The sequence below is a fragment of the Haemaphysalis longicornis genome, unplaced genomic scaffold, assembly GCF_048455015.1.
Source record: "Haemaphysalis longicornis isolate Haplotype H1 unplaced genomic scaffold, Haemaphysalis longicornis Haplotype H1 scaffold_2, whole genome shotgun sequence".
Lineage (NCBI taxonomy): Eukaryota > Metazoa > Arthropoda > Arachnida > Ixodida > Ixodidae > Haemaphysalis > Haemaphysalis longicornis.
In genome coordinates this window covers 232,480,265-232,495,851 of record NW_027526295.1, presented here as the reverse complement: position 1 = coordinate 232,495,851, position 15,587 = coordinate 232,480,265, and the positions used below count along the sequence as shown (strand labels likewise).

The 15,587-nt window shown below is 44.9% G+C and overlaps 1 protein-coding gene across 1 annotated transcript in view; it reads right to left on the bottom strand.

Moving 5' to 3' along the window:
• LOC144170109 (uncharacterized) overlaps positions 1-15,587 on the bottom strand; it is a gene marked incomplete in the record, with an annotated part of 189,025 nt that overhangs the window by 75,652 nt on the left and 97,786 nt on the right. The window contains 2 exon segments of the mRNA XM_077699680.1: positions 12,755-12,831; positions 13,438-13,477. Coding sequence (XP_077555806.1) covers positions 12,755-12,831; positions 13,438-13,477 — 117 coding nt within the window.

The following is a 15,587-nucleotide window of genomic DNA, read 5'->3' as shown; positions in this document are numbered from 1 at the left end:
CAATCGGCATCTTCAGTTTTGCCTTATACTGCACCACTGTTTTCAATTCTAGACCTCTCAAAGCTTACGAACGCCACACAACGACTTCACGTTCGAAAAATATACTGATTCAACTTCAAAGATGACACCGCATACACTAACCAATACAAATAGCCCGTCGCCACAATGCCATAATTCCTAATGGTGTGGCAAATGACACAACAAGGAACGGCACTGTTCTGGGGTCAACCGACAACTAGCGATGGATGCTATCATCGTCGGAGCCATTGCCCGCGGCCAACTTTATCCGCATACAAAATTTTTTGGTGGTTTCCATTGGTCCACAACTGCCGTTCAACTTCTTACTCCTAAGCGCGATGAGAGAACGGTAGAACAGGACACCTGAAGACGGAGTTCATAACAAACCTTCGCTTGCTCTTATCTGCAGGGCCCTGGCGACGGCACCCTTTGTTTAAACAAAAGTTCAGGAGCGATAATATTGTCCTTTTGCATAACCAACCTGCCTGTATAGTACAGCTTACGGTTTTGACTGCCACCGTTACATCATCCAACCGCGGAAATGCCGAATTTAATAGTTTGTTCACAGAGAGCTGAGACGCCCTTACTCACAGTAGTCGACATCCAGTCGAAGTCCGGTGGCGAGCAGCGGCAGTGCGGGCACAAACACGGCGTGACATCGGTAAGTGTTCCGCGCTACAATGCAGTTAGGCGACTGTGCCGTACACCCGGCGTGAAGCCGACGTGACCTTGAAAAAAACTAGGCCGGCGAGCTACTATATTTACTGTTGCGGTTCCCGCTGCGAGGGGTGCAACGATCCGCCGGCGCGCATTGCCGTCACGTGGCTCATTACGTCACGCACGCTGCGCGCTCTCTCGCGCCGAAACGTCCGTTCCAGCCGGCTGACTTCTGTGGCCCAGCGGAGACAATAAGTAGCCTCGGGGGCGAGTAAAAAAAGCAGAAAACAATAAAAGTGAAAAAATAAAAAGAAGAAACAATCCGCATTCGTCCACGGGTGCGCGAACACGCTTTTCTTGCGCACTCATCCCATTCAGGCATTCGGTAATGCAGGGAGGTTAGCTTAACTTAGGTGTATTTAAAAAAAAAGAAAACAGGAAGATAACTAGTGAAACGCGCTCGCTATTTCGTCGGTTGTGCAGCTAAACTGTTTGTAGCGAAGGCTACAAAAACAAAGCAAAAAAAAAAAAAAGACGAAGCTTCATATTTAAGGCGAAAGCTGTAACATTGTGCGAGAAAGCGGCGCTATTCTCCAGTGCAGAAAATGGCCGCCACTGTAAAGAGCAAAAAAAAAAAAAAAACGCTAAGAATGTCATATATTGCGTCAAAGAGCGTATGCGAATTAATTTCCATAAATTACATGGATCTATAGTGTTAAAGAATTGGGCATCTTGGAGTTCGTGTGGCAGTCGAACCTGGGTATCCAGAGTGGAAAATCTTGGAATTGGTGCCTCAATTACGTTGGAAGTTTGGCACAGAACAGATCAAATACTTGAGGAAAAAAAAACAATGGTACAGTCAAACCTCGTTATAGCGAAGTAGTATAAGGGCAGTAAATTATTTCGTTATATCCGATATTCGTTATAAACGTAGAGGTAAAAATCGCCTCTAATTAATCGGCAATCCGGCTCGCGCAACAATCCTAGATAAAAAACGCTTGTTCTAGGCTTCGAACCCACTATAATTGAGGTAGTCCGTATCTATCTCCCTGTGGCATTTCAAACTAAACAGACTGGAACTTGAGAACGTGAAATTAGAACAGAAAAAAGCTCGTTCGGCAAAGCAGGCCTGCGTTCTTATTTACTTGAAGGAGGATGTGGCCTTCGCCTGGTGGCTTTTCACAGTCTGAGCTGAATGAAGTTTTCCACGGCGTCCACGCAATAAACGTCCTTAAGCTACTAAAAAACAGTTGTTTTGTCTCACTTTCTTACGTTTTGCTTTTATTATGCTTGCTGTCGAGTTTTGAGTCTCGCGGGAACCAAGTATTTCTTCGTTATAGCCGATACCGCGCGGCTCTCGAGGTTCCGGTTTCGTTATAAAAAGAGCAGGTGTCGTTGAAATGAAGCGTGACCAAACAAACTTTGTATTTGGTTTGCTATATCCGATAACTCGCTATATCAGTGTTCGCTATAACGAGGTTCAACTGTACTTCGCAGTTCGCGCAAGAATCGAATAGGGATCTCCGGAGTAAGGGCCGATAGCGCTCCCACGCGGTAGATTGCCTAGTGCGTGCGGCGCTAGCGTCATATCGCGCGGCAGGGGAACGTGGCGGCACATAAGTATAACAGGTGCGCACCAGCCCTGGAGAAGTCTAATTCTCGGGAAGCTGTCGCGTGAAGGGTCGCCGGTCTGCCTTTCTAAGTGATTTGGGCCAAAAGAGGACGAAACGAAGGTAAAGACCGACGCAAACACGATGTTTTCCCGCTACAGCGCTAGATGGGCCACTTGCGAAGTGCACTCGCTAAAGCACGAGGAATACCTGCTGCACCCGGATAGCTTTGCACGTATTCCGTGCACACACATTATTGGAAAGCACCTCTTCTGCAGGACTGTAAGGTTTTCGCCTTCCTACACGTAAACAGCCTTAGGTGTCACTGGTGTATTTTTTTATCGCAGCAGTTTCAAGGCTTTTGAGATCAGGAAGATGCTTAAATCTTACGAAGAACGAAACCTTGCTAAACCTGGGTGCGGACTGTAATATTTGGTCGTTTCTCTTGTGAGATGTCTCATTTTTTTTACCGGCACGAATTGCGAGTCAAAAATTCGCGAGAAAATCTCAGCTTTGTCGTAGGCAGTATGTCACAAGACATTGTGCAGCTTTTTTGAAGTATTTACCGTAAATACGAGATCTCCGATTCAACAACGTAGACATTCGCAGTAGGTTCCAAGTACGTGCGTGCTTTTTGCGTTTCTGTCAATTACATGACCCCAGTCCACTCAAAGAAAAGAAATTCATATCACCGACTCACATGTTGCACTTCGGGAACTAAACCATCCCTTTTCATTAAATTCAACGGCCAGTACAATACTTCGAACTATTCAAGAGTTACGCTGCGAAAATGTTCAAATCCGCATGGTCTGGACCCCGGCTCACACCTTAGGAACCACAGGTGACCATATGGCACACAATGCTGCCCGGGAGTGTATCTTCAACCCTCCCATGGCTACCTCTTCGGTCCCACCACATAACGAGCCTGCTCCTCCACAACCGGATGCATCCCTTCCTATTTGGCCCCAGCAATACCGACAGTACAAGGTGATGAGTAGGAAACGGCTGTTTGATGCATCGCCACCAGGATTCATTTCTACTCTCAATTGCCCGAATAGGCAAGGAGAAATCTTTGCTAATAAGGTCTACGCGAACTCTGCCTATACTCCGGATATCATCCGTAAATGGACTCATCCACATAGGGACTCTCCCTCAAAATGTCCATTTTGTGAATCACTCACTGACTCTAACCTTTTTCACTTAATATGGATATGCCCTCACTTTGTTCGGGGTCGAGAACAACTCCTCGCCTCCCATGCCCTCCCAAAGGATGTGCAAGAACACTTACTAAGAGTTCGGAGTGACACCACCCTACTTGAAGGAATTGTGTGGTTTTCACTGCACAGTGGTCTCTATAAGGTTGTCTAATACGTGAACGACGATGCCTTCTTCTATGTGCCCTTTGGAAGAACTTTTGTCCAGTTTGTGCACATTCACAGTAGTGCCCTTCAATGTGTTTTTTTTTTCTCTTACAAACTCAATAGTCTACGTGAACGCCGGTCCCTTCTTCGGTGCACCCTCTGGAAGATCAGCAACTTGTTGCCCAGTTTCTGCAGATTCACAGTACTGCCCTTCAATGTGTTTTTTTACTCAAGAGCGCTACACAAGAACTGAATACTATCACCTTTAGATAATATGTCCTCACCCCACCCCCACCCCTTATTCCCTTTACCCCGCCAGGGCTTCTTGCCTCTTTCTCATTAAAGCCTATCAATCAATCAATATCAAGATATTATTGGGTGTCTCTTCAATACAAAACTAGTGCTTTTTGAGATGGAGAGACCCTAGGTATACCGTAAGCTATTTTTGATGGAAAGACACCCCAGCTATTACAACAGAAAAGGAAAGTTATGGCTATTGGTGTAGCAGATTTTGTAGTTTCTTCGGGCATTGTATGAAGTTTTTTCGCGGTGATTGAGTGAGAGAGACAGAAAAAAAAGAGAGAGAGAGAGAGAGAGATAGAGAGGAGAGAGAGAGAGAGAGCGAGAGAGAGAGCGAGAGAGAGAGCGAGAGAGAGAGAGAGAGAGAGAGAGAGAGAGAGAGAGAGAGAGAGAGAGAGAGAGAGAGAGAGAGAGAGAGGGAGGGAGGGAGGGAGGGAGGGAGGGAAGGAGGGAGGGAGGGAGGAGAACATGTCAGTATTTTATTGGGGTTAATAGGCCCAAAATATCGGTATTTAACTGCGATGGAAGAATATGGCGTTCGAAAGCTTCCATAATCGACGTCTCCATATACATAGCAGGTATTCAATTAGGGTTCATACTAGACTTCGTCAGAGTATTCCTGCAGATGTGCTTTAAAACAAACAAAGTCTCAGAAAACAAAATCCCAACACTGGAATCTCGACAGAAACAAGCCAGGCTAAAATTTCTTCAAAATTTGTGTCAGACAAGTAGACACAATCTCTCCAATGTTATTCACAGCATGTTTACAAGAAGTATTCAGAACATTAGATTTGGAAGAGGTGGGAGTAAGGGTTTATGGAGAATACCTGAGTAACCTCAGATTTCCTGATGACGTTGCCTTGCTAAGTAACTCGAGGGACGAATTGCAAAGCATGCTTACCGCGCTGGGCCAACAGAGTAGAACCGTGGGCCTGAAAATTAATATGCAGAAAACTAAAGTGATGATCAATAACCTCGGTACAGCACAGCGATTTGAGATAGGTGGCGAGGCAGTAGAAGTGGTCAGCGGATATATCTACTTAGGCCAGGTTGTGACCCCGGATCCGAACCATGAGGCAGAGATAATTAGAAGGATCAGAATGGGGTGGGGTGCATATGGCACGCATTCTCAGATAATGAATAGCAGCCTACCATTGTCGTTGAAGAAGAAAGTGTATGACAGCTGCATCTTACCCGTACTCACCTATGTGGCAGAAACATGGAGGCTCACTAAGAGGGTTCAACTTAAATTGAGAACGACTCAGAGGGCAATGGAGCAGAAAATGATAGGTGTCACATTAAGGGACAAGAAGAGAGCGGAGTGGGTCAGGGAACAAACGCGTGTTAAGGACATACTAGTACAAATTAAGAAGAAATGGACGTGGGCAGGGCATGTACTGCAAAGGCAAGATAACCGTCGGTCATTAAGGGTAATAGAGTGGATCCCTAGAGAAAGCAAGCGTGGCAGAGGACGGCAACAAGACGATAGATGGGCAGATGAGATCAAGATGTTTGCGGGGATAAATTGGTCGCAGTAAGCACAGGACCGGGGTAATTGGAGATTAATGGGAGAGGCCTTTGCCCTGCAGTGGGCGTAGATAGGCTGGGGATGATGATGATGATGACGACGACGACGACGATGATGATGATGAAATGTACGATCCGACACATCCGCCTTCCTCACTCCGCTTTTCTCACGTTCCACGAGGCATCATCTTTCTGCTACGTTTACGCCTGTCTCAGCCCGCACTATCCATTCTTTGTATTCAGTTTTAAAGACGATAGTCTTTCTTGGGCTACTTAAACCCAGAAATTTTGGTCTGTCTGTATGTCTGTCCGTCTGTCTGTCTGTCTTTGACTCGATTCAGCCACCCGGCCAAAGCAAAACAATGCCTGCGCAATAGTCTTATATAGTCACAGCTAAATCTACGCGTCTATGTCCGGTGTAATGTTCATACTTGTCAACATTGTTGAAGAAGAACAAGACATTACGCAAATATGAGACAACAAATCAATACAGAAGTGATATTTGCAGTGTTCCTTTATAAAAAAATCAGACATGCTTGACTTTTGTGAAATTAAATACTTCATCAACTGCAGAAAAAGAATTCACTCCGCCGTCTTCTGCTGTCGCCCGCGCCACTATAGCTTCTGGCGCCATTTTAAGAAATCAACCGGCAACAGTTACGCAAGGTTCCACTAGATAGGTTCCACGTTCTGCTTGCAACGCACGAGGAGTAGGGAAACGCGGTTCTATAAACGTTGAAGTAGGGCGCCTCTATTAACGCGTCTCTTCGCCGTACGGCAGCGTTCGCATCGAGACACCCGGTTTGGAGCAGTGGAACGCGGGAAATTTAAAATGATTTAAGCAAACCTTTGGCGTCTTTACCTTGGGAGGAGCGCGGCGCAAGAGGAACAACATGAGAGGTGAGCGGGAAAACGAAGGGAGGCACTTACTTCGCAAAAGCGGATAAAGACTATCGTCTTTTGACGGTATTTTTGCAACGAAAGGAGCAGATACGCGGCCAATTTTTTCCTCGGACTATAACCGACTGGAATAACCTCCCGCCTGGCATTCTTTGACTGTATGCTGAAAAGTATTGATCAAATGTATGACTTCTAAATTCCTTTTCGTCTCACATGTGTTTCAAAAACAATTTTGTATTGCGTTATTTCCACCTTTTTTACCCCGCTAGAAATTGTATAATTGGTCTGATTAAACCCTAACATCCACGCCTTGGTGGCCTCCGGTATCGAAAAATAAATAAATAAATAAATAAATAAATAAATAAATAAATAAATAAATAAATAAATAAATAAATAAATAAATAAATAAATAAATAAATAAATAAATAAATAAATAAATAAATAAATAAATAAATAAATAAACATAATCATACACCCCTTCGCCTAACGACGAAGATGGTTCAACCATCTTCCACTACCCCCCACCCCGATCATCACCGTTAGTGCCAGTTGGCTTTCCTGCAGTGCGTTCTGGAGTGGACGGTCGCCACCAGTGAGCAAAAACAGCTCCGAATTAATAAATGCCGTTGAGCATGCATCCGATTTCTCAGTTCTTATAGCCAAAGAATACGCACATGAACAACGGGACAGCGCCCGTGTGTGTCAAGTTTCCCTTTTGTCCGTGTTCCCGCTGCGCTTCCTTTTCTTGATCACACGGACTCGCGTTGCGTTTTGATTATTTTGTTATTAAAGTGGCTCCGTGGATCCGCTTGTTTAAATACCATCATTCCCCGGTTAACTTGGCAAATACAATATGAATAGGCCTAGCGCCACGTTTTTTCTGCCGCTGTAAATACACAAGCCTGCAAAAATACCCAGTTTGATTCGCCATTGCCCTTTAAAGTTCCGCTAAAGTATCATTGCCTCCATTCAGCCCTCTATCCGCTCCTCGAATTTATTTTGATCTTCCGGGCCTCGATGTCTGTATACCTAGCTTTGTTCTGTATAATAAAAACACAAAAGACGACGGACGAAGCAAGAAACACAATACATGCTCTGCAGCAAACTGGAATGTCAGAAAACTGTGTGTATAGCGTCTTCGCTCCATCCATCGCCGTTCGCGCTTTTGAGGGAGTGAGTGACGCTAATGAAGCAAATAGACAAGCCTAGCAGCGAGCGTGTGGTGCTGCTCTGGATAGCACCGAAAAGGGTGAAACACATGGACACACAAAAATTCACACACGCGAACAGACGCGGAGGAACGCGGGCACACTGACACAGGAGTACAGGTACTTTCAACGTTCACAGAATGTTTCGCGTGGTTATTATGCTAAACAACGTAGACAGACTCACTCAACCATACGCACGGCAACGTAACACTAATCAATATACGCTATTTCGTGCATAGCAAACAGCTCAAGGCGGTGAGAAATAACCGACAACCAAAAAAGGAAGGGTGCGAATGATGATGAGCCCGGCAAAAAACTCATTGAACCTCTAAACGCGGAAACTCCAGTCAAGTAGGCCGTGTACACAGAACATACAACTAACTTAGTTGGTATAGCTTAACTTTGAACTTCCCGGTGGACAGCTCTCATTACGGGTTGGGACGTTATGCAAATGAACGTTCCCGCCATCAATCGATGCTTTATTCGACTCCTGTGAAGGAAGTGTGAGGGAGACACGGCATAAAAAATTGAAATTGTGAACCCGTTGGCGCACAGCGTATAAGTTCTTTCGAACAGATTAACACCTTGTTCAGCCAGATTCAGAGAGATTAGCGCCAATACATTTTGTTCGCTAGCTTCCTTTCACGCAGTTCTAAATTTGTCCTCTCTACAATGTTCGTTGCTAGGAGGTCAGTATAGAATGAGCCTTAAATTAAAAGTTTTCTATCGTGTGTAAACAATAAGATACGGCCCACGAGGCGACGGTTGAGAACTTCTTCACAACAGCAGCGCAATAGCGTCTAGTTGCTCTCGAGCCCTGCGCAAACCTCAACGTCATCGATGAGACGTTCTGAGACGGTCAACTCTACAAACAGATCGTAGACGTAAATATTGTTTCTGCGAAATCCACGGTTATTTGCCGCTGTTTTAAAATACTCTGAAAACCTCTGAACGAAGCCACGGCAGCACTGGGCTCAGTGACGGAGTATAGAGCCATTCCACTTGACGTGGGTGAATGACCAGTGAGGCCGTAGCACATCACTCAGGATTAGAGAGGGCTGCCTTCACTTTTTGGTAGTGGTAGGGAGGATAGATTGCTGTGATATACACTGACTGGTTCGTTCGTAAACTTAGCGGAGTTTTGGCCAAAGTTGTACCTTTTCATGGCTATTGTTGAGTAGTTGAGTTACTGGTATTGGTGCGGCCGATGAAATCAGTCTTCTTCTTGCCCAAACTGAGTCGAATTTCTTGTCTGGATTTGAAATGTTGGGATTGGAATCGCTAAATCACAGGGGTACTGTCATCGTGGCTAACCCATGCCACGTCCATCGACATGAACATCTCGACATCACACCTGAGCGTGCCTGGACATACCGTATTTACTCGATTCTAAGCACCCCCTTTTTTCCAAGATCGTGATGCCCAAAGTAAGGAGGGTGCTTAGATTCGAAAAACCTAAAAGTCCCCCCATACAGGCACACTTTTAGGGGCAGTACCTAGAGAACACAGGCGCAAGGTATAATGCGTGTTGTCTTTTCCGTCAAACGTCTCTTTTAAATGACTCAAGTGCAGTGAAAGGCTCAAAAACTAGCACAGACCAGAGCCATTTAACAGAGCGAGAAAGCGAGTTGTCGGCCTGGCCCGTATAAATCTATGTATAGCCTGGGCACGGCGCGGTACCTCGCAAGAAAGGGGGTGCTTAGATTCGCATGCAAGCATTGTTGTCATTTTTTTAACGCGTAGCATTCTTTGCCGAGTGCCCCCACAGTTAGGACCGTGTAACGCCCTGAACCTCCCCAAAAATGCAGATATCGCGGAAGTTCCACCTGTAATCGCTATAATGGCGTAAGATAACTGGTCGCACGAAATTTTGAAAAACTGAAATATAAAAAGATATATAAAAAATACAGAAAATGGCGAAACGTGTAACGCCCTGCATTTCCACAGTAATGCAGATTTCGTGAAATTTCCATCTGTAATCGTTATATAGTGAAGAGTTCAACGAAAGTTCGTCTGGTCAGGTATCATGATGAGAAAGAACATGCGGTCACTGACTAAGTCAAGGTGACAACACAGAGACATTTCGGAACCCGTACGGGTTCCTTGATCGCACTGACGTTTCGGAACCAGTACGGGTTCCTTGATCACACTAAGCAGGCAAGAGCCGTAATTCGCCTCTTGTTTTAAAATGTGACGTAATGATCGGGTTTAGCTTGCCGGCAAATTGCCATCTGTCCTGTTGAAAGTGTCTTCGGTGGTCTGAATAAACGCGGATTCCAAAAGTAATTACGTGGCTGAATTCTTTTTCTTGACTATTATAGCGGCGTTATTCGAATCGATGGAGTGACCGTGATTATCGGCGTGCTCGGCCAGGGCGTTCGACGCTTTCTTGTTGCTGTACACGTCCCTTTGGTGTTCCTCTAATCTCCTTACGAAGTTGACAGTTTCGCCGATGTAACTGCAGCTACAGTCTGCGCAGGGAATCTTGCAGACAACACCGGGATATCTCTTGCTGTCCAAGCGGTCTTTCACGTTCACAAGCCGATTCCTCAGCTTGTTGGACGGCATGTCCGCAACGCGAAGGTCATTTGAATAACAAGAAAGAAACCACCTCCCCTCGCGGGAACCCCTGTGTAGATGCGACGCATAGGGGGTTCACGTTGCAGCGTTGGACAGCGGAGGAACGGCGATGGAGCGGAGCGGCGCAGGCACCGCGTTTTATAGCGCGCATAACGGTGAGGGGACGCGCCGGCGCCAGTGTGTCTGCCGCGGCTATGAAGCAACACAATCCAACACAATCCACTTTATTTCCAATCCAATCCAAATCCAATCCAATCCAATCCAATCCAAGCCAAGCCAATCCATTCGAATCCAATCCAATGCCCCTCGCGAGAGAGTGTTTGCTATCGGAGAGGAGAGGGGGTGAGCGGCGGAGAGCGCAGCTCGCGCGGCGAGGAGAATGAGGGAGGGGCGGACGACAACAACGCCGACGACGCTGCATGAACAAGGCGAGTGAATGAGATGCAGTCGCATCTAAAAGATACGGCCTAGAGCTTCGCTGACCCCGGGAACATATGGGATGCCGGCGCGTCTTCCATATGACTTGCCCTGGGGTGGCCTGTAGTTGAGAACACGACCTTCAGCATTCTTAATACATTTTTCCGGGTAACCGTTCGTCAATAATTCTTGATGTATTGTTTAAAGTTCTTTCCTCAAGGAACCCGTACGGGTTTCGAAACGTCTCTGTATTTTCACCTTGACTTGGTCAGTGACCGCATCTTCTTTCTCATGTAATCCTTATGATAGCGTAAATGGAAATAATTGGTCGAAGAAATTTTGAAAACTAAAAAATAAGAAAAATATAATATAATTACGGAGAATATCGAACCGCGTAACGCCCCGCATTTCCACATTAATGCAGGTTTCGGGAAACTTGCAAATGTAATTGTAATAACAACGTAAATGGAGATAATTCGTCGGATGAAATAAAAAAACAACTAAAAAATAAGGAAAATATAAAACGTACGGTAAATGGCAAAACGTATAACGCATGGCATTTCCGCAAGAATGCATATTTCGCGAAAGTTCCACCTTTAATCGTTAAAATAGCGTAAATAGAGATAATTGGCCAAACGAAATTATGGAAAACAGAAAAATAAGAAAAGTATACAATGATTACCAAAAATGGTGAACCGTGTAACGCCCTGCATTTACACAATAACGCAGATTTAGCGGGAGTTTCAAATGTAATCGTTACAATAACGTAAATGGAGATAATTGGTTGGACGAAATTTTGAAAAACTAAAAGATAAGAAAAAAAATATTGAAGAATTACGGAAATAGGCAAAGCGAATAACACACGTAATTTCCCAAATATTGGAGATTTCGCAAAGGTTCCACCCGTACTCCCAATACTAGAGTAAATGGAGATAATTGGCCAAAGCAAATTTTGATAAGCAAAAACAAAAAACAAGAAACAAAATATTTACGGAAAATGACGGACCGTGTAAAGTCCTGCATTTCGACAATAATGCAGATTTCAGGAAAGTTCAACCTGTAGTCGTTATAATAGCGTAAATGGAGATCATTGGCCGAACGAAGTTTTTAAAAAGTAATAAATAACAAAAATATAAAAGTACGGACAATGGCAAATCGTATAACGACCTGCAATTCCACAATAATGCAGATTTTTCTGAAGTTCCACCCATAATCGTTATATTAGCGTAATAAAGATAACTGATAGAAAGAGATTTTGAAACACTAAAAAATAAGAAAAATATAAAAAAATTACGGAAAATGGCCTTCCGTGTAATTCCCTGCATTTCCACAATAATGCAGATTTCGTGAAAGTTCCACTTGTAATCGTTCATCATCATCATCACCAGCATATCTACGCCCACTGCAGGGCAAAGGCCTCTCCCATAAATTTCCAAATATCCCGGTCCTGTGCGGAAATGGAGATAATTGGTCGGATAGGATTCAGATAAACCAAAAAAATTGTCTGTAAAAAGCTCACACTCAAGACAAGCGGCATAAGAATGCTACGCATTAGTAGATACTTCTCGGAATTTCTGCAGAATTTTTTCTAAAAATAGGGGGGTGGGTGCCTAGAATTGAGGGGTGCTTAGTGTCGCGAAAATACGGTATATACGCACAGGACGCCACGATTATACCCTCAATTTGTGAGGCACAGACATCCCCACAGCCGGCGTCATTGTCCTCCTGCGAGTCAAGTACGTGTGATTTTTTGGGGAGGAAAGTTAATTCTATACATAAAATATGTTCACTGGTTGATTGATGTGAATCATTATTGCTCTACAGTCCAAACTTTTCCAACATAAGCTCAATTAACGACTTGTATTCTCTTGTAAACACCGCTGTTAGAACTCTAGAGGGATGTTTTACGAAAGGGCAGTTCATGTATGACCTACGTGCAGTGGCCGATTGATGTGTATCTTCATATTTGAGTTCCAACTCTTCCAATTTGAAGTGAATGAACCACCTCTCGTGTGGCTTGCGGACATCAACAATGCAGTAATTCTAAGGCAACAAACAAGTGTTTCCTGAAAAAATGGGTATTACAAGGAGCACATTTTTCTACGCGGACCCTAAAAATCCTGCCACCGTAGTCCTATGCTGCTGCTTCGCTGTAATAAGAAGAAACTTTTTTTACCTGATAATCTGAATCGGCACGGCTGCTGTTGTCACTTGGGCTGCTGTCGACAGACGTTGAGTCTGAGCCGATGTGGACTGCAAATTAGAAGTACGGAGGTTAAGGCCGAGCGTTAATGATAGCATTCATAAATTGCTTCCGCAAGCAGCGTACCTTCACAGCGTGCGCGTGAGTAACCAAACATTACTTTTTCAACTTCCCTCCGACTTTTAGCGCTAGTGTTTTTGTTTATAACAAATGCATTCAAATCAATTTGGAAATGTTTGCCGGGTTGGGGCTGCTAAGAAGAAAACAGACCTAGATTTCTTGTTTTTCTTTCATCATGTTGGTAGACGACAGTTCTCATTCGGTATACGCCTTTTGACGTCAGGATTAAATGTGTGAACTCAGCTGGGGGGCTTTGATTTCTTGACTGGACGTATTAGATGTGTCAAGGCGTTATGCTAAAGCATATCACTTCAATGTAAAGTGCAGAACTAACATGGCGAAACAACTTCGGATTCGTCGAGCTGTTTAAACTAAGAATAAGTGCAGCCAGATTTGCTGACAAGAAGTGGCACGATATATTAGGCTGGTGCCTTAGTGATCCCTGACTAACGTCTCAGAACGCCTGATCATAATGAGCGCTTTTATTTTTAATGCACATCAAGGAGGTCGTCAAAGAAAGTTCGCAGAGAACTCACCTATGGACCGCTGTCCTGAGCAGGTCAGGATGACGACGTTCTGCAACAGTAGACAAAGAGATAGTCAGAAATCAAAGAATAACAATTAAAGAAAGTGTTAAGTGCTCTCATGCGACTTGAAAGCCGAAATGGGTCATTAATCCCGTTTACGCCCGTTTCCGGACAGGGGTTTCAGTCGGCGAGCGCGACTGAGGCCAATCGGAAAACATAAACACTAAGAAAAAATAAAAAAGCGCGACAATCAACCGCTTTGCACTTTCTCTACGGGAAACTAAAAATAAAGGAAACAATCAAAACGTTGTGCCGAGTGCACCCACTGGGTCCCAGAGGTTTTGTGTTTTAATTTTGGAGTATTTTAACTTTTTCTCCTTATTTTATCCCCCGCCTTCTCAGGAATGAGATCGTGTACACGGCGCTACTGGCGCAGGAAGTTGAAAAATAAGATGGCGGTTTAACATGCTACTTGAAGTGGTACAGCCCTGTTCACAGCAATCTGTTTTTTCGTGAAACTGCAGGCAGTGGCAAAAGACGTAATCAGCGTCTTAATATGGTGGCGCTGGGAATTCTACTATTCCAATTTCACATTTGCGTGTGGAGGTAGTATACATCAGTACACGCTCATCCTGAGACGAGCCCCTGTTTCGAAATGTCAGGTGAGCTGACAAAAAGTTGTATTCAGTAGCACCGCAAAAGCGACAACTGGACCTAGTCGGCGTCATGACTCCAAGGACCTAACGGGTGGTGACTAAGACACAAGCATTTTCCCTTGTTTTTGAGCCCTGGACGTATGCTGCGGTTATTGATATCCTCACATGAATACCGACTTACTTTGCACGAGCCTTTACGATTTCGTGGAACATTTTCAGTCTAAACGTGTGTAATTTTTCCAAAATTAACTCTCAGTCATGGTCAGCACAAAGACAAAGCAGCCACTTCAGCCATGCATATTGCCAATGTGCCGTTATCATGGCCGTACGGCCCCGCTGACTGACTGTCGGGAGTGGTACCCGTAAATACTCTGTTATCTGTACTGTTTTCCGCAGCCTCTAGCTTCGATACCTGCACGCCCCTTTATAGTGGTTCATGACGGAGGCAGATATTCAACCAAATATGAAAAGTCGCAAGTTTCCCGGCAAATGTAACCTCTTAGCTCAAACGATTGCTGCGCACGTAACGCCCTTACGGGCGAGTATTGGTCGTGTCGACTGGGTAGTGTTGGTTCCCCTAGCGCACCTTAGCGGTAAAGAGAAGGTGAGGTATAGGGTGCCACGATGCCAACGCTGTCAGTGCTGGATAGAGGGGTACTGATATCACATTCGATATCCCGGGAGCGGCGACTTCATCTCTGAGAAAGGGGGTCCTCCGATTGAAGCTGATGCACGTGTTCTTTGTTGCTGTTAAAATGACCAGGTCAGTGTATACAGGAACCTCTCATTTTCAGTGCTACAGCGACGGCTATGAGGAGTCATTCCGAGAGGGGGGGGCGTGTTGAGCGGCACCAACGATTAGCATCGCTTGTTCCGCTTGAAAACTGGTGCATCACTCTAATAATACGAGAGCAATAAATGACTTATTGAGTAAAAAACATGGCATCAGTGGCGGCGAAACGACGGCTAAGCCATGAGACTGTGAAGCGTTCCATAGCGTGTGCATCGAATTAGTAAAACTAAAGGAAAGAACCGCGCTGCTAGGCCACGCCTCGGAATACGCAGGTAACGTGGAAAGGGGGGAGTGTCACGGTATATCTGCGGCCGCTGTTCAGGATGAAGCGACAGCGACAAGTCATCAAGCGTGGTTCCCACGCTGTGCTCGCGCAGCACCGCAACAGTCACCAGCAAGCCAAGCCGCTTTGCGCACCAGCAGAACTCTCAAAAATATTGTCCAAATGATTCCAGTCTACAGCGAACCTTCTAAAGTAGAAACTCTCCAAAATAACCAGCATTAATTTTAACGCGAGACTCGAAAACATTACTTGCAGCACAAAACTCGAAGGATCACTGAGCGGCTTTCAATTGATCATTAAAGATTTATCATTCGCAAGTCATTAGAAGTGCTTAGGCGTCTCCTCGGAATTTTTCCCGAGCGAAGCTTACACCAACTGCTTTCTAGGTTTTCCGAAACACCCGCAACTGTGGACTGCAAGGATACCG